The sequence below is a fragment of the Mugil cephalus genome, chromosome 11, assembly GCF_022458985.1.
Source record: "Mugil cephalus isolate CIBA_MC_2020 chromosome 11, CIBA_Mcephalus_1.1, whole genome shotgun sequence".
Lineage (NCBI taxonomy): Eukaryota > Metazoa > Chordata > Actinopteri > Mugiliformes > Mugilidae > Mugil > Mugil cephalus.
In genome coordinates this window covers 27,582,260-27,601,052 of record NC_061780.1, presented here as the reverse complement: position 1 = coordinate 27,601,052, position 18,793 = coordinate 27,582,260, and the positions used below count along the sequence as shown (strand labels likewise).

General features: G+C 46.1%; 1 protein-coding gene across 1 annotated transcript in view; it reads right to left on the bottom strand.

The window, feature by feature from the left end:
* Window positions 1–196: 196 nt before the first annotated feature.
* LOC125017096 (collagen alpha-6(VI) chain-like) overlaps window positions 197–18,793 on the bottom strand; it is a 40,263-nt gene continuing 21,666 nt past the window's right edge. Inside the window, 36 exon segments of the mRNA XM_047599963.1 lie at window positions 197–709; window positions 826–873; window positions 1,429–1,602; window positions 2,919–3,055; window positions 3,144–3,231; window positions 3,985–4,155; window positions 4,158–4,634; window positions 5,330–5,426; window positions 5,511–6,004; window positions 6,154–6,165; window positions 6,261–6,297; window positions 6,381–6,416; window positions 7,169–7,231; window positions 7,301–7,363; window positions 7,498–7,533; window positions 7,617–7,667; window positions 7,979–8,041; window positions 8,125–8,187; window positions 9,140–9,202; window positions 9,279–9,341; window positions 9,415–9,450; window positions 9,872–9,925; window positions 11,049–11,114; window positions 11,885–11,947; window positions 12,081–12,134; window positions 12,707–12,751; window positions 12,831–12,857; window positions 12,952–13,023; window positions 13,544–13,597; window positions 14,012–14,104; window positions 14,528–14,673; window positions 14,757–14,835; window positions 15,448–15,803; window positions 15,887–16,465; window positions 16,632–17,210; window positions 17,800–18,357. Of these exon segments, the coding sequence (XP_047455919.1) occupies window positions 534–709; window positions 826–873; window positions 1,429–1,602; window positions 2,919–3,055; window positions 3,144–3,231; window positions 3,985–4,155; window positions 4,158–4,634; window positions 5,330–5,426; window positions 5,511–6,004; window positions 6,154–6,165; window positions 6,261–6,297; window positions 6,381–6,416; window positions 7,169–7,231; window positions 7,301–7,363; window positions 7,498–7,533; window positions 7,617–7,667; window positions 7,979–8,041; window positions 8,125–8,187; window positions 9,140–9,202; window positions 9,279–9,341; window positions 9,415–9,450; window positions 9,872–9,925; window positions 11,049–11,114; window positions 11,885–11,947; window positions 12,081–12,134; window positions 12,707–12,751; window positions 12,831–12,857; window positions 12,952–13,023; window positions 13,544–13,597; window positions 14,012–14,104; window positions 14,528–14,673; window positions 14,757–14,835; window positions 15,448–15,803; window positions 15,887–16,465; window positions 16,632–17,210; window positions 17,800–18,357 (5,273 nt within the window). The 3' untranslated portion in view covers window positions 197–533.

The window sequence follows — 18,793 nt, the reverse complement described above, 5'->3', positions numbered from 1 at the left end:
GACTAAGGGTTAATATCCAGACTAAGGGTTTGTATCCAGACTAAGGGTTTGTATCCAGACTAAGGGTTTGTATCCAGACTAGGGGTTAGTACCCAGACTAAGGATTAGTATCCAGACTAAGGGTTAGTACCCAGACTAAGGGTACTCGTCATATCTGTCAGATTATGTGCAGTGATGTGAAAGAAGTCCAGACTGGTTCACAGAAACACTCTTTAATGTCGGCCTTGAGGCTTCGATCATTCCAATCAACTCTTGGTTCAATAGCACCTGATCTGGAGAGAGACAAAAAGAAAAATACCTGAAGACACGTCGGCCATGTTTAGTCCAACAGTAGAAGAGTTTTCTGATGAGCTCAAGTGCTCAAGGAATCAAACACGTGTCCAAAGACCTGACACAGCGTCCAGCTGGTTCCACCCGACGCGTCAGGATTCTCCTTGAGGACTCGTGTTTCCTAAAAAGATTTCCTGATACATGTTGGTGCTGTGGACTCCTGCTCCTCCTGCTCCTCCTGCTCCTCCTGCTCCTCCTGCTCCTCATCGACTCTTGGTCAGACACAGGTTTTCACACTCCGACTGCGTCTTGAAGCGGTTTGCGTTGCCGCCGCAGCCGCCCCACCAGAAGCGAGCGCATTCGTTCTGCTCGGTGTCAAAGAACCACATCATGGAGTATTTCTGGCAGTCGCCCTGGTCCTGGGGCAGGAAGCAGGCGTCTGCCAGGGACACGGAGCACACAGGAGTTTATTTACCATGGAGGTAAACGAGGAAGGAAGGATGGAGGAAAGGGAATGAAGGAAAGAGGGAAGGGAGGAAGAGGGCAGAGCTTTACCTTTAGAGACGAAGCTGGTCAGGTGAGTCTCTACGGCCAATCCTGGATCTGAGAGATGATGACAACAGAATTATCTGACTGAGATCAGCTGATCAACTCAAACTGAACCAGGTGGAGAACTGAACAACTTCCTCTGAGATCAGCTGATGATTCAGGAAAGAAGGAGGGAGGGAGGGAGGAGATGATCCAGATTTCTGAACCAGTTTAAAGTCGGACAGATGAGGTTGGATTGTCCAGGAGCACATCAGCTGACCTCACAGGAAGTGAGTCTGAATCAGCTCTGATGTTCTAATGTGACAAATACATGTATGTTTACATTAGTTTAAGGACCAGGAACTAGATATGAGACCAGAACCAGATATGAGACCAGAACCAGATATGAGACCAGGAACCAGATATGAGACCAGAACCAGATATGAGACATTCATTCATCTGGATTTAACTCAGGAAAATTAAAAACCGTCTAATTCTGTCCTAGGATAAAACTCTAGGGTTGAAATTTGGGAAGTATTTCAATGAAAGCCCTGTAACGGGTTAAAGGACGACAGACAGCAGAGGTGTTAAGGAGGTTAATGTCCACAGAGACGTTGAGTCAGGACTTACTCTGAACGCCACACGTCCGGAAACATTCCTGTTCTGACTTAAAGCGGTTGGCGTTTCCGCCACAGCCGCCAAACCAGAAGGCAGAACATGCACCGACGAGTGAGTCAAAGTACCAAACCTGGACATATTCGTCCTTACACAGGACGCCGATATCAGCGTCCAGCTGACACCGGTCTGAAAGCAGAACACACACATTTACTACACACCAACATGTCACATGCAGTCTGAACACAAACGTGTTAATGACGAACACTAAGCATGCACAACGTCTACGGGGGGGAGGAGCTAAATGAACAACGCTTCTTCAGGTTATTAGCTTGTTTAGACGAATGAAATGTTTTGCATAGGGCCTGGTTTACTAAGATCCCAAATAGAAAATGGCGTGTGCAGCCTGACACAGCGCGGTGTAGCTGTTGGTGATGTACTAAGGCTGCATGCGTCATTAGCAACAGGTCATGTTTAAATGAGGATGTTACCAGAGAGAATGGGAGAGCAGACTGAAGAAAAAGGGCAAAATGAAATTTGAAGCGGTGGAATTGTGTTAGTGCTGAATATCACCAGGAGAAAGGCATCATGGGAGGCAATGCTGAGAGGAAAACTAAGAAAAGACGGGAAGACACAAGAAGACGAAGAAAGGAAATAATGGCTCCGAAAAAAACTCAGTAAATAACTCAAAGAAAACACGAGACTCCAAAGTGGCTTTGCTGGACAGGAGATATGCGATAGATCGGTTCTCTCTCCTCTCGTTGTGTCTACGCCTCCTCACAACAAGAACATAACAGCCATTTATGACACCGATGAGCCAGTTGAGACTAAATATAGGCACAACAAACAGTTCCAGCTTTGGTGAATCACACCGCATGCACTAAGTAACATATTTGCATCTTCTCCACCCAATATTATCAGCATATTAATTAGCCAAACAAGCTAAATGGACTGCGCACGTCATTTTGCAAACCTTTAGTAAATCAGGCCCATAGTACCTCATTAAGATCATATCCTGTCTCTTTCTCCGGCTAGCGTTACAATGCATAGGCTAATAAATGGATAGCATTATCTTGTTTAGGCTAATTAAATGGCTAACACTATCTTATTTAGGCTAATTAAATGGCTAACGTTAGCTTATTTCGGCTAATAAATGGGTAGCATTATCTTGTTTAGGCTAATTAAATGGCTAACTCTATCTTATTTAGGCTAATTAAATGGCTACGATTAGCTTATTTCAGCTAATAAATGGATAACATTATCTTATTTAGGCTAATTAAATTGCTAACATTAGCTTATTTAGGCTAATTAAATGGCTACGATTAGCTTATTCAGGCTAATTAATGTCTAGCATTATCTTGTTTAGACTAATTAAATGGCTAACACTATCTTATTTAGGCTAATTAAATGGCTAACGTTAGCTTATTTCGGCTAATAAATGGGTAGCATTATCTTGTTTAGGCTAATTAAATGGCTAACACTATCTCAGACTGTGTGTCGTCTACCGTTGGCGTCGGAGACAAATATCTGTGTGTCTCCGCGGGTCAGAGTGTCGATGACGTCCAGCTGATCGACCTGAGTCTGTCCTCCTCCCGTCTGCTCCTGAAACGTCTCGAACTCGCCCGGGTCTGCTGTTCCCTGACTGGACGTGAAGCAGAGTCAACATCACCTCCAGAGTCCAGGCGCTTTTGTTGATCTTTGCTTAGAGAGAAACGTATGGTCTGAGTTACCTCAAGGTGAACGTCTGTCCTCCATCTTGTCCACTCAGGTTGTCACATGTTGCTTTAAAAGCAGGAGGAGGATACGAGTTCATTCCCTCTGAAATGATCACAAACACACAGACGGTGATGAGCTGCAGCTAAAATCTGAAAACATGAAACCTATGAGGAAAGTTAACGGGACAAGAAGATGTTATTTGAATACTGGACTTGTGACTGGGTAAGAAGTGTCATATTCCTAAAGATTCTTAGAGGGAAGAGTTGCTCCTGGTGGAAAGATTCTAAGAAAAGTAGTAGTAGAAAAGGATTCTCAGTATTTTTAGGAATACGAACTCAGTTAGCATTAGCGACCAGAACTGGCTACAGCTAACTATGAAGGTAAATTGGTCTCATCTAAGAACTTTATAGGTCACATGGTTACAAGTTAGCGACCGCCTTCCTTTTACTGAGACATATTTAAAAAGTGCCCAGTAGAGTGGATGATGGATTAGCATTTAGCTAGAACTGTCCATAAATTCAGTTCCTGGAATGAATCCTTCCTCTTTTCTCTGATCAAAACCTTATAAACATGTTAAAAATGTATTAATACACCTATAGTGAACAACTTTGTCGCCCCGTTACACCTGGTCCATCTGTACAATATCTGACAAACTGTGCAACTCAAACCCTGTTTAATCTGTTGTACTTTCTGGACACCTTTCATTGAACTGGATACCATTTGTCTTTTGTATCCTACACTTTTAATCTTAAATGATCAATGAGAACACATCCAGCTCTGGAACCAGATCTATCTCCCGTTCTTTCTGCTGTAAACACCACAGCTGGACTGGATCCTGGATTGTGAGGGTCTTACTGTTGAGGGTGGAGAGGAAGGCTCTGAAGAAGCGCTGGACGTAGCCCTGCTCCTCCTCCTTCAGTCTGCTGACGTGGACCAGGTGCTGTGCTACCGGCAGACTGGCCAGCTCCTCCACCTGGGTCCGGTTGTAGCGATTGCCCAGCGCCACCACGAACAGCGCCACCCCCTACACTTGGCCTTCTGGGAGACGTAGTGCAGCTTGGCCCGGTCTTCCCAGGCCGTCTGGGTGCTCACCACGGTCAGCACAGCCCTCCTCCTGCGGGGCTGGCTGGCCTGCAGCAGCACCTCCTTCAGGGTGTAGTCCAGGGTCTGACCCAGCAGCGAGGAGCCGCCCTGCTGCCTCATGGTCTGGGTCAGGTAGGTCTTCATCTGTTTCTGGTTCTGGTAGGTCTGCAGGTTGAACTCGGCCTGGGTCTGGCCGCCGCTCTGCTGGACTAGGGCCACTCGGGCCTGGCTGCCGGCTCGGCGGGGCTGAGGGCTCACGGCCAGCTGCTCCACCACGGAGCCCAGCAGCTGCTGGACGCCGGCGTACTCGTCAGCCTGCACCTCCCTGGAGCTGTCCGCCACCAGGGCCAGGTCCACCTCCACCTCCTGAGGCCTCTGCTCATCCTGGATGAAGGAACACTCCTCTGAGCGCCGGCACGGGTCTGAAGACAGAGTCGACATGTCCTGGTTTTACTATTAAAAACAGATAAACCCAGTGACCCAGGAACCCCTTACAGCTCTGTGGAGGTGTGCTCTAAGATTATTGCACCGACCAGAGGCCTGGCTCATTGAATCCTTAGTGACTCAACACACGCTCTGGTCCAGCATTTGAACAGTTGCCATCTGGTCTTGGGTTCTGTTATCCGGCCTCTAAGACCCAGAGAAGGACCTTTGTTCCCTCCTCCTGAACTCGGAGGAGTTAAAATAACTTTCAGATTTATGCTTTGTGCAACATTTTCTCAGGTGCAATATCACAATGTCGTGGTCAGATTTGCTGCTCATTCTGCTGTTGACGGAAATCTGCACAAATCTGAACCAAACTCTCCAATTCTTCCTCTGACCAACGTGAACCCCTCGTCACTGCCATTGTTGTTGTGATGGAGGGATGGTCACTTACTTTATATGTCATGCTTACGTTTCATGCACTTAACAGTGCGTGTGTGTATTCGTGACCACGTTTACTGTGACCAGAGCACAGCTCTTCCACCTGTACCGTACCAGGGACGGTGCCAGGGACCTGCACTCACACCAGCCATAGAATCTGGACTTTAGGGGGAAAATGTGCTTCCACACGACACGATCGGTAGTGTGAGTGCGCCCTGAAAACAGATAGCCAGACTTGTCAGTGTAGCGTTACCGTAACAGATGGCACAGTTCTTGACCCTCCTCAGCTCCTGGTCCTGGTTCTGCTGCCGACCCAGCACCACGAACATGGACCTCCCCGAGTCATCGACCTGAGAAGACACGTCAGATTCACGTCTAGAATCAATCGTTGACAGCGTTAGCGTCGTACTTCAGGCACCGTGAGTCCAACGTACCTCCATCGCTCGTCTGACATTAGGAGCGTTCCTCAGAGAGATGACGGCCGGGACAATGTTCAGACCACGGTACTCCATCACGGCGGTGACGACGTCATCCACTTCCTGTGTGGGTCCGTCAGAGAAGAAGACGGCCACCTTCCGCATCATCACTCCGGATCGGACTCTTTTGAAGACGTGCTGACCCACAAAGCGCATGGCGGCGCCCAGATGCCTCCTGTTGGACGTCCTCTCCAGGGCGATATTCTTCACAGCTTCGATCAGCTGGTCCTTGCGGCGGTAGTCCTGGAAGCGGATCAGGTACTTGGTGTAGGTGTTGTACCCCACCACGGCGACCCGGGCCCCCGTCGGACAGTTGCTCTCAGCGATGCTGATGTCCTCCAGCAGGGACAGGAGGGCCGAACGCTGCCTCTCGAAGATGACCGGTGTCACGTCCTCAGACATGTCCAGGCCAAAGACCAACTCGGTGGGGAAGGCCGGACATGCAGAGCGATCTGAAACCACCGGAGGAGAAAGAGGGCACTTCACTTCCTGCAGACTCTTTAAAAATGTGGACGACCAGGATCATCGCTGGAGGGAAAAGCTGGTTCCTGGACCGTTGGACTACTCACCACTAACCTGACTGATAGACTGAGATACTCACCAGCAGAGCAAGCTGGAAGTGAAGACAACAATTAGGGACAATTAGAGACACTTAGAGAGGATGAGAATCACTAGAGACGTAGACCAGTGTCATAAATAAACACTCACCACAGTTGTCTCTGATGTAGGTGATCAGCTGACACTCCTGAGACCAGACAGATGATAAAACAACGTAAGAACAAGTTTAGACATTTATCTCCATGCTTTAAATTTTAAAGGTGGACTTACGGTCAGCCCTCGGACTCCAGGAGGACCCCTGGACCCCTGAGAACAGACGATTAATATTTAGTCTTTGTCTCATCAATATTTACAGTCAAATGAATCAGTCAATGAAATCATTCTCACAGGATCATTTTCTGTTTTTGTCAAAAATAAACATCCAAAGACTCATGAACCCAATTCAACACATGGAACACAAATATGAGACTAAAATGAACCAATATCACATATCAGAGAGGATTCAACCAGAGTCCATGAGTCCAGACGTGTTTCCATCAATGATCAGACTCAGGTCCTGGTTTAGTTTCTATGAATCAGGGATTTGTCTCGTGTTTGTGTTGAAGTGTGTGATGATCAAAGGAGCTTTGTGAGGAGCTCAGAAAAAGAGTTGTTGTTGCTCATCAGGCTGGAAAAGGTTCCACAACCATCTCTAAAGAGTCTGGAAGCCACAAATAATCCACAGAGAGTCAGACAGATTGAAGACGACTGTTCCCCTCCACAGGAGTGGTCCACCAACAAACATCACTCCATCATAGTGGGAGAGGAACCAGAGGAACCCAGGGGAACTTCTAAGCAGCTAAAGGCCTCTCTCACATTGGCTGATGTTAATGTTGATGAATCGAAGGAATTAATGAATTTGTCCGATCCTAAAGAAGAACATGAATCTGTTCTAAAGTTAAAATGATTTAAAACTCAAGATTCTGTCTTGTCCTTCAATAAAACCAAAGGTGACTCTTCAGATTCATCAGATTGACACAGTAAACATGTTTGAAGAAGATGATGATGATGAAGCTCACCCTGTGTCCTGGATAACCCGGGTCTCCGGAGATTCCCGACTCCCCCGACAGGCCCGAGTTCCCCTGAAATCAGAATCAGAATCAGCTCTGAATTCAATTGATCGTCAGTAAAAGTAAAAAGTCTCAGCTCACCCCTCGTCCTCGGTTCCCTTTCCGTCCTGGATTTCCTTTAGGTCCCATCAACCCCTCTTCACCCTGGACAAGAGGAGACAAACAGAGCGTGGAGCTGGATAAATAAAACCTCCAGAGTGTGGATAATAAATCACTTTAATGTACACCGCCCCTTCATCCGCCGCTGGAAATAGTCCCTGACCCGTGGACGGACTCACCATCAGACCGGGGTAACCAGGGAAACCAGGATCTCCCTGAGACAGAGACAGAGATGGAGACTTTGTCAACACTAGAACTGATCATTTCATGGGTTTAAGCCTTTGAAACACCCGTCTACCTTTGCTCCTGCAGGTCCCGCAGGTCCATAACCGTCCCTGCCGTCCTCACCCTGAGACACAGGACAGACAGAACAGAGACCGTTACCATGGAGATCAGACACAAGGACCATCATGCCTACCAGAAAAGAAACTGAGAAGGAGGAGGAGAGGGTGTAGAAGAAGAAAATGACAAAGGAGAGAAGATGGAGGTGAAGAGGAGTATCTCCTCCTCCTCCATGTCCTCCTCCAGTCCTGACCACAGTCTCAGAGGACGACCTAGATGTCTCCAGGTCTCCATCACGGTGTCCTCATGGATCTAGCTGGGGTTCAGTAATTAGGAGGTGAGCAGTAGCGGTTACCATGGTTACCGCCAGGACCTCACCGGCATTCCTCTGGGCCCCTCTGGTCCTGGAACTCCTTTATCTCCTGGGTCTCCTGGTTGGCCCTTCAATGAAAACAAGAGTTCATCTAACCAGGTTCAGGTCCAGGTCCAGGGTCAGGTTCTAAAAATGTGATTAGGTCTCTCACCTTCTGTCCGTTGGCCCCGCGACGTCCGGCTGATCCTTGAGGTCCAGCTGCTCCTGCTCCTCCCTGCAGAAGGAAACATCGATATCCCATAATCCTCTGGACTTGACATGCATGACCCCCTGCATCATCACTGTACGTAAGGTCCTTAAAGGTTATGAACCCGTGTCCCTGAACATGTCACCCCTAAGAAGGTTCTGAACGTTTCCCTGAACACGTCAAAGCAGAACTACTACTAAGTTATCAAAACGTTTATCCCCATCAGGACATGAGCTTTAACTGGACGTTTCCTGGATGATGTTCAATCCGTCACATTTTCATGAGCCACAGATAAACTCTGACTACATTCATCCAGCCTCCAAGACTTTTACTGCTCTCAGCGTCTGATTTATGAAAATTTAAATCACGCTGTGATAGACAAAGACATTGGAAGAGTTCAATGTTAAATGTAAAATGTTTCTGGACGAAGTAAAAAGCTCCTGAAGGATTCATCCTCCAATTCTTTTAAGGTCAGAAGAATCTGAAGCATTTGGAGCTTAAAAGACACAGCTACATTCCTCAGGACGTCCACAGAGCCTTTCTCTCGGATAAAGAAAAAATACGTTAATGCTGAAGATTTTGTAGAATAAATTAAATATGGATCAGATTCTCTGACGTCTGTAATCGGTTCAGTTCGTTTCCTCTGGAGAAGCCAAACGCTCGACACTTTTATGGGTGACATTTTATTTACGTGATTTGGAAAGACTCCCTGGTGATTCATTTAATTCTTTAACGAGCTCAGAGCTGATGAAGACACACGGAGGAAACACGGTTTAATCTGCAGAGAACATTTAAACGTGACCCAGATGTTGGTGATGTCGTCTGGAGGATTTATGACGGACGACAATGAAGGCGTCAAACGTGACAACGACAGAAAAAACAATGAGGAAACCGATTCAGAAGGACGTTAAAGGGCTAAAGGGACCAGATGACCAGTGGTCATAATGTTGTGGCTGGTCAGTGCGTTCTTTTATCTGACCTGAGGTCCGGGGAGTCCAGGGATTCCTCTGGGTCCTGGTTGACCTCTGACGCCTCTGGGACCCTGTGGAGACAAAGCGACTGGATCAGAAGAGGAAGGTCCTTGGTTTGAATGTCCTCTCCTCGTCTGGTTGTCTCACCTGTGGACCCGAGGCCCCGGCCACGCCTTCTAGTCCTGGAGCTCCAGGTGCTCCTGAGGCTCCCTGCAGAGAGACCCAGTTTAAAACAGGTTCAGGCTTCAGTGAAGAACCTGGAGAGGGACATGTCATCTCTTACCGTCTCACCAGGAGGTCCTCTCCTTCCATTTGGACCCTGGACGGGAGACAAACATCTGATCAGGAACATGAACAGACTCACAGACTACACTTCAGAAAACATCCAACCAACCAACCATTAAACCAGTCAACCAACCATTAAACTAGTCAACCAACTAACCCCAACCAACCCTCCAGTCAGCCAGTCAGCCAGCCAGTCAGTCAGCCAGTCACCCAGTCAGTCAGCCAGTCAGTCAACCAGTCTGTGCAGCCCCCAGGTCCTTACGATAAACCGCAGTGATGAAAGGATGAATCTCTGTAGGATTTATTATCTCTGGGTTTTATTAAAGGTCACAACCAGATGACCTGAGGACTCACAGAGGTTCGTGTGAGTGGAGCAGAAATTTGAAAGTGTCTTCCAGCTACTCTCTGTGAGACAGACCTGCCAATACTAAGAAATAAAAAACGTCAGATCTCACCGGGTTTCCAAAGATTCCGCTTTCCCCCGGCCGGCCGTCGTCTCCTGGTATGCCCTGAGGATTCAGACAAGTTTAGACTCAGCTCCAACCACATAAGGTAAAAGAGAACTGTGTTAAATTCAACATTTAACCTTCTTCTCATCTTATTTATGGGCCCACTTTCGCACCTGGGTTTCACCTTTCCCACCTCTTTAGCCCCAGGGTGCTGTTAGGGCGGCTCTTTACCGCTTAGAAAGAGAATCTAGCTCCAAAATACTACTCATTCATTACTGGCTGCATCTTGTCTGTTATCTGTAGTAGCACCATTAGACCACTAGATGGAGACTAAAGGTTCAGATTCTATGAGTCCAGTCTCCATGTGGTTCATAGCTGATGTAGAATCATTGGACAGACTCTAAAGGACCCAGAGGATGATAAAAACTAGATTAGGTCCATTTGTTGTCATAAGAAGTCAGAGAAGTAGCAGCGCTGCCTGGAACTAAGAACTAAATTACTGAAGGTGGCGCTCTTTGGCTCAGGGGGAAAAAACAGGGAAAAACAAATCAAACAAACAACAAAGATATCAAGGCTGTCGTCTCAGAGAGATCATACATGGATCATACAGCTCAAACCACCCAGGAAGAGAACAGACTGAACTCAATCTAAGAGAGTTTGGAGATTTTTCATTCAAGGCCAACGCGGCGCTTTGGTCTGAAGGAAGACCACGAACTGCATCATATCCTGTAAACTCTGTGTTCTGTGTTTTTAATGGACCAGCCCTGCTACCACATTCACATGTTTTATCAGATCTTCTTTAGAGTCAAACCACTTCCCGAAGTGAATGTGTCAGATGTTTACTTTTTAACCACGTCTTACTCATAATTTATTAAAGGCCTTTTACTTTTGTCTAAGATGAGGGCCTTGGTGTCTTTTGTTGTTTGTTTCCTGCTTTTATTGTCAGTTATTTTTGGATTTGATGAAATATTGAAACTGAGAAATGCTGAGAAAATGATGATTGAGAAACTCAAAGTTTATCTCTAGCTGAGGCTAGCTGGTTAGCTCCAGTACGGTGGAGTGGAGCAGAGAGGATTGTGGGTAACTGTGTCTATATAAATTAGTATCATACTAATGTTGAGTGGTCATAGCTGGTTTAACCTTCATGGATATAAACCCATGCTCAGTCTGTGGTGACTCTCACCGGTGGACCGGGGTTTCCAGCGTCTCCCTTGGGTCCTGGTGTGGTGTTATCAGCGCCGGCTTGACCCTGTCACACAGAACACAGCCGGTCAGTGGAGCCTCCACATCTGCTGCACATGTTTATCAGAGACGTCAGAGACGATGGATGGGAAGAAGAAGAAGAAGAAGAAAATAATCTGATGATGAGTTTTAAACCGTGGAAAAGGAGTTTCCACTCTCAGTCTTCTCTAAACCTGCAGGTTAAAGCACAGGGTTCAGATTCTATGAGTCCAGTCTCCATGTGGTTCATAGCTGAGGTAGAATCATGAGGACAGACTCTAAAGGACCCAGGAGATGATAAAAGCTAGATCAGGCTGTTTTTGGATTTGATGAAATATTGAGACTGAAGAAGAAACATCTTTAACATCTTTAAATCTTCCCTGAAACACTTCAAGTCAATAATATTCATGAGGATTTTCCTTTTGTCAGTGTTTCCAGGTATAAAGTGAAATGAATGAGTTATGACTGAGGCTCAGCTGCTTTCTTTATTCTTTCTCCTTCCTCTGGGAGGTAATTCAGAACACAGTCGTTCATATTTCTGTCCTCCTCAGATGATGGATCTGTTATGATGTGGATTCTTCTTGTGGCTGCTGCGTCTCTACATGTTTACACTTCATTATCTCTGAGACCAGGATCAGAGGAACATGTGGGATTAAACTCAGATTGATGAGAAGGAGGAAAAGAAAAAGAGACGGAAGCAGAAGAGGAGGAAGACGACAAAGAAGAAAAAGAGATGAAGATGTAAGTAAATAATAAAGATAGGAAGAAGAGGAAGGAGAAAGGAGAAGAGTAACTCACCGGATCTCCTCTCAGTCCTCGCTGTCCTTTAGGCCCCGCCTCCCCCCTGATACCTGGGATACCCTGAGGACGACAGGTGGGTCAGAGGTCAGAGGTCAAACCCTCTGAAGCTAAAGGGGAATTCCACCGAGCCACTGGTCACATGACACACGAGTTCAATCCATTCATTTACTGTTGAACCTTAAGGACGTTTTACCGGGTTTCCAGCGTGGCCTCTTTCTCCTCGACCTCCGTCTGGACCCGTCACTCCCTGCAAACACAGAACCAGAGAGAATTCCTGCAATCAGCGGGTTTCCTGAACACAACACTCATTTCCTCCTTAATGAAAAAGAAAACAGGCCGATAGGAGGAGGAGGAGGAGGAGTCAAACCTTCAGGATTTCTGGAAGCTATCTGGCTTCGTCATCAGTTTATCTTCTAACAAGTCATTCCTACATTTAATCTTCGCTGGCGCCCTGATCACATGACTCATCCAGTCGCCACCGGGAGGTTCTTAACCACAACAACAGAACCTTAACCTGGAGGTTCTGACTGGAACCAGAGACCATGTTCCTAAAGATTCTCAGAGCAAAGACCTGCTCCTAGTGGACGAATTCTAAGAAAATGAAACTAGAACCCTGATGTTTTCTCAGAGTTTCCCTCCAGGTTGTTCCAAGTCACTCCTCAGACCGGACTCCTCTAGGCTCAGCTAGGAGCTACACCAGACTACGTCTAGTATCAAGGTGAAAACACTTTGTTAAAACGGAAATACATATTTCTAGATCCCTCATCCCTCCACCTATAATAATAATAATAATAATAATAATAATAAGATGTCTTGTACCTGTTCTCCGTCGACCCCGTTCAGCCCGTCCTCTCCGTCCTCTCCCTGTAGAGACACGTCCTCTGATCAGACTCCGTCCAAACGTTCTTCACATGTCAAGTCATTTAATTCTAGACTCACTCACCCTGTTTCCACGGATACCTCGGTATCCCTGCAGACACAAAACACATCATCATCATCATCATCTTCATCATAATCATCTTCATCATCATCATCATCATCATCATCATCATCGTCGTCTCTACCTTCTGTCCTCTGATTCCAGGACAACCCTGGATACCCTGAGATCCACTGGGTCCAGGACTTCCACGGTCCCCCTGAAACACAACAGAGACAGTCCTCCATTAATTATTATTATTCTTAAATAATTCTTAAATAATAATTGGAATTAAATTATTATTTAATAATCATCACTGTTATTGCCATTCGTGTTGCTATTAATCATCATCAATAATTATTTTTCATATATTTTATTTTTTATTGTATTATTTCTATTATTACTGTTATTGTATATATTATTATGTAAACTATACATATTAAATTACTATTAAATCATTATCATTATTATTATTATTATTTCCATTGTTAGTATTATTATAATGGTATACTATATATACTAGTACATTATAATAATTACCATTTATTATTTTTATTATCATTACCTATAGCATTATCACTATTATCAGTTATTAGTATTATTATTACTTGTACTGTGCGTGTGTGTGTGTCTTTAGTTGCTGGTTTATCTGAGGACGACTTCCACTGGAGTCACTTTGAATTAAATGCATCTTTCAATGATTTATCATGAATGTGTGAATGAAGGGATGAAGTACTCACAGCGACTCCCTCCTCCCCAGGGAAGCCGGGGAAACCCTTCTGTCCAGAAACGCCCTGTTCACAAAAACACACAACTTTAAACATCAGCTGCTGCAGAAACACAAACTTGAACCAAAACTTAAAATTGTCATATTTGCAGATTCATTAATAATTAAGTTTCTGATAATTTATTATTTAGATTAGAAACAAATTCCCTAGTGTACCTAATAAAGTGGCCAATTAATCCAGTTTAACAACTTTACCACAAACATAATCATCATCATATCATCATCCAGGTGAGTTATTTAGATTGGAACGAGTTCTCTAGTGTATCTAATGGGGTGGGGGTGGGGTAATAATGAGAGTACCACATTCTCAGTTTAAGCAGAACAAACCTCTGATCTCACTCCTTCCCCTCGCCTTGTAATAGAACCTTCCTGACTTCACGTTTAAAGTTTTATAGTTTAAAAGCATGTGAATTGCAGTCACCTTTGACCCTGGGGGGCCCCTGGACCCACGGACGCCTTCATGTCCTGAACATTTGCACGTGACGTTGCAGCACTCCCTGTCCGACACCGTGTCCTGCAGAAAGAAAGGGAGGGAGGGGGGGTCTTTAACATCCAGACCTGTGACGGGTTCTAGACCAGAACAGCAGACGTTCTCTGGAGTCTTTGGTATTTCTTCTGTTGCCAGCGGTTGTTTCTTTAACACCGTGAATAATTAGAACATTTTCTCCAGTCGACTCTTCACCTGAGGCTCTGACATGTCGGGACAGGAAAACCTCAGTGTTCATTCTCTCTTCTACTCAAACACAGACGGGGAAAAGTTGCTCTGACGGAGGCTAAACTGGGACCAAGCTGCAGCCGAGCTAACACTGTGAAATGGTTCAACTCCCAAAGTACCAGGTCATGATAGAACATTAAAGAAAGACGAGTGGACTCATGGTCACTGAAGCTCAGCCACAGCCCTCCTGTTCATGAAAATGTATTAATCAGACTTATTTACGATCTGTTTGAGGATGGTGCTGCCGACGCTCGGCATGCCGATGCTCAGAGGAAGCTTGTATCCGAACCCTCGGCCGAACTCCACCATCTGCAGCTGGGCAGTGTTTCGAACGCCCTCCAGGGCCACGACGAGCAGAGCGCTGACGCCTGGACAAACACAACCATAACGGATTTACTTTAAAGTCCTTGGTTAAAAGGTTGAACTGGACCTTCAGAAGACGAGGTGTTACCAGACTGTCGCAGCTGCTCCGACTCGTACTCCAGCCTCATGACATCTTCGTCGAGTCCGTCTGAGAAGATCACCAGCACCTGAAGGATGAGGAAAGACGAGTACGAAAAGATGAGTCTGAACCAACATGTTCTAATAAATGAGGATCAGGGAATGTCCCCTACACCTTCGTCATCTAGGATTTAGCTCCGTGACGCTATCGCTCTTTAGACTCTAACCTCCAAACTGTAACTGTAAACTGTAAATAAGAGATCATACTTTGGCTCGTTTCAAGTTCAGGATTAATCTTCAGGATAAACGGTTTGTTTAATCCTGGTGGGCTGGAGATGGGCCGGTGGTTTGGCAGTGGTGGGTTGGTGTAATGAGACCCAGCGCTTCAACAACCACATGAAAATGTAGAGTAATGATTCTGACTTCATTATTTGACTCAGTCACAAACAGAAACTTCCTGAAACCTCTTTCCAAGATTAACTAGCTGTCTGACAAGCTGCTTCAAGCTGCTTCATTTTCTCACCTAAACAGAAAACGACATCTATGGAGACAGTTTATAAGAAAGCTCAGTGATAAGACAAACAGCTGAAATCAAATCCTAATGACCAACGCGTCCTCTGGACCCTTTTTTGCCTTTTCTTGCAGGAACTGTCCAGAATGATGACAAAGATCAAAATGATAAATGTTTATTGCAGACTCACCTTCACTCCGGCTCTGGACTCGGTCTTGAACTTGTCCCTGAAGGATTTCAGCAGAGCAGAGTTGAAGTAGGTGGGCTGCGCCAGGTTTGAAGTCATGACCTTCCTCACCACCTCCTCGCTGTGCTCCTCGAAGTTGAAGTCGTACAGCAAGCGTCCATCTTCGGTCACCACGCGGTAGCCTATGCTGGTCTTGATGGGCGCTGGCCCCACGCAGCACAACCCTTGCACCGAGGAGACGTAACGTGCGATCTCTGGCAGGAAGGTCTGCAGCTTAGTGTGGCCACTCACCAGCATCTCACCAGCAGCTGCAGATCTCCGAGAAATGTCAAAACCCATGGCGATGTCAATGCTGCATTCTGCAAAGAGGAAAGAGTCTTTAGCTTCGTGACAGAGTGGGAGATGAACAAACAGAGAGGCAGCACCGAACACTTCAGCTCACCGCTCGGATCTCTGGGAGGTTTGGATTTGCAGATGGTGTTCACCACCTTTTTCTTGATCTGATCCAAGCTGTTGAAGTTCTGCACGGTGAACAGCCTCTCCGGGGTGCCGGTGATCTGCAGCAGCTCCAGATCGTGCACATCTCCGATGCCAATGGCGAAAATCTCAATTCCCAGAGCTCTGAGACGGTCGGCGGCATCTTCAACGTCGTCTTGGGACTCGCCATCCGTGATCAGTACCAGATTCTGGGAGATGCCAGCAGATCGGCGGCTGCCATGTGACGCCTCAAAGTGCCCCATGATGGAGTCCAGGGCTAGGCCGATGTTCGTTCCTCCGCCGAGCTGCCGCATTTTCAGGATGTGCTCAGAGACAGCCTCCTCGGTGTACAACTGGTTGAGGTATAATTCTTGCTGGAAATCGCTGCTGAACTGTGCCACTCCAATCCGCACCAAGTCCTCACTGACTTTAAAGCTTCTGATCAGTTCTGTGGTGAATGTCTTCATGATGGAGTAGTCATCCCGGGAGATGCTGCCGGACTGATCGATGAGGAACACCAGGTCAGCCTTCTGCTTTTCACAAACTGAAGAAGAGAGGAGATTTATTACATTTATGATTCTTAAATAAATTAACTCCAGTGTGTGTCTGCAGGAGTAGAAGAATTCAACTGCTCATTTCTGGGGCAATAGTGCGACTGGAAGAAAACTGAGAAAAATTTTGAGTTTATACGGTTAAGTGTCAGCTCTTACCTGGCTGGGTGGAGTTGCAGAGGGTGAGACTGATGTTCTTGTAGAGCGTTTCAAGGGCATCAAAATTATCGACGTAGAAAACTTTGGATTTGTCGTGACCTGCCATGATCTCTAGCTGTGTCTTGTTGGCTCCTTCCACTCCGATACTGAAGACGCTGATCCCCTTGTCTCTCAGCTTCAGTGACGGCTCAACCAGGTCATTTCGGTCAGTAGCGTCTCCATCCGTGATCACCATGAGAATCTGGGGCACCTGCAGTGCCGCCCGGCCCCCGTATGTGTCGCCGAAGAACTGCAACGAGTATGCCAAAGCCCTGCCGGTGTAGGTGTCTCCGTACGGCGACTTCAGCGCCGCTATTGCTCTGGCGACCTCGTTTCTGGAGGAATACTGATTCAGGGTGAAGACGGACTTGGGGTTGGTGGAGTAGAGGATGACTCCGAAGCGAGTCAGGTCTTTGCCGACCGTGGTTTGGTTCACCATCGACTCCATGAATTTCTGCATGCTCCTGAACTTGGGCAGGGTAATGCTTGTGGAGCCGTCGACCAGGAAAATAATGTCGGCCTTTTCTGTCTTCTTACAATCTGGTTGGAAATAAAATAAGAAAGATGAACATGAAACTTTAATCGTCTCAGCGTCAAAGGAGAGAATTGTCATCATGTTCACCCATGAAGACGAGCAACCAGCCCAAGCTACTACATCTGACAACAACAACAATAATAATAATGATGAAAATAATAATAATAATAGCAGTAGTAGTATAACTATGTTAGCTTGCTGGCCATATCAGCCATTAGCCCAGAAGGTTGTTACGTTCCTTTTGTAAATATTAAAAATTCAATATTTACGTATAAACTGTACTTGTACCTAGACCCAGAGAAATATCAACTTAAACTCTTGGGTGTATAACCATACGTGGAAAAAGACCTGATTTGTAGTTGTAGTTTATCTTTATACTGATAGGGTCTTATAATACAACATTAAGGACAATTTTGGAGGACAGGATGAGGAGCCGCCCAACTCCACCAATGGACTTATATTATTCTGTAAATAAACAAAATGGATTACTTTTTTTGGTGGGGGTTATGAGGGTTTGGGGTTTTACTGAAGGGGCACTAAAGGGAGCAGGAGCCATTGGTTTCCGAGTGTTTTTGAGTCCCAGTGTCCTCTCACCTCTCTCAGGATCGCAGAGCTCCAGGGCCACCTGACTCTCCAAGTCCTTCAGGGCGTCAAAGTCCCTCTCTGTGTACATCCTATCCGGTGACCCGCTGATCTCCAACAGCTGGGTGGTGTTGGCGTCCACCACTCCGATGGCGTAGATCATGACTCCCTTGGCCCTCAGAGCTGCAGCGGGGCCTTTCACTTCATCCTGGGCTTCACCGTCTGTTATCACCACCAGTCTCTGCCTCATGTCGGGACGCCCTCCTCTGGCTGGGTCGAAATACTGAGACACGTCCGTGATGGCCTCCCCCGTGTGGGTGCCTCCGCCGATCTGCTGCATGTTGTCGATGGCTGTGGACATTTCCTCTTTGCTGTAGTATCTATTGAGGGGGAACTCCAGCTTCTGGACAGTGCTGAACTGCATGATGCCGACGTGAACCTCGCTCTGTCCCACGAATGACTTACTGATGACAGATTTCATGAAGGCTTTCATTTTATCGTAGTCTTGTGGATAAATGCTCCCAGAGCTGTCAATCAAGAAAATTAGGTCTCCTGGAATGTCTTTACAGGCTGTGGACAGAGCAACGGACACATTAGTATTCACGACCTTAATGGAGTTAATCCAGGATGTTAATTATTGATGCTAATGAAGTGGTTTTATCTGGCAAGTAAATACAACTGGAGTTACCGATCTAGGGAACATCAACTCCTTTCTGCAAAGTAGACCAATAACATAGATGGAATGTCTTCAAGAAAGTCCAGATGTCTATGTTTCAGCTTTATTTTTTGCAAAGTCATATTTGATTGTAAAAGAGCACTCATAGAAACAGGTTTGTAATAAGCTTGTAATAAGTCATTACTCAGTGTTTAGTTTAGTTTACCTCCACACAGCAGGGGGCACTGCAGAATAGTGACGATGCTCGTAATCATCATTTACAAAGAGTTTTATCACATCTGTTCCCCAAACTGGTACACCCAGTGATGCTGAAAACTTACAGAAACACTA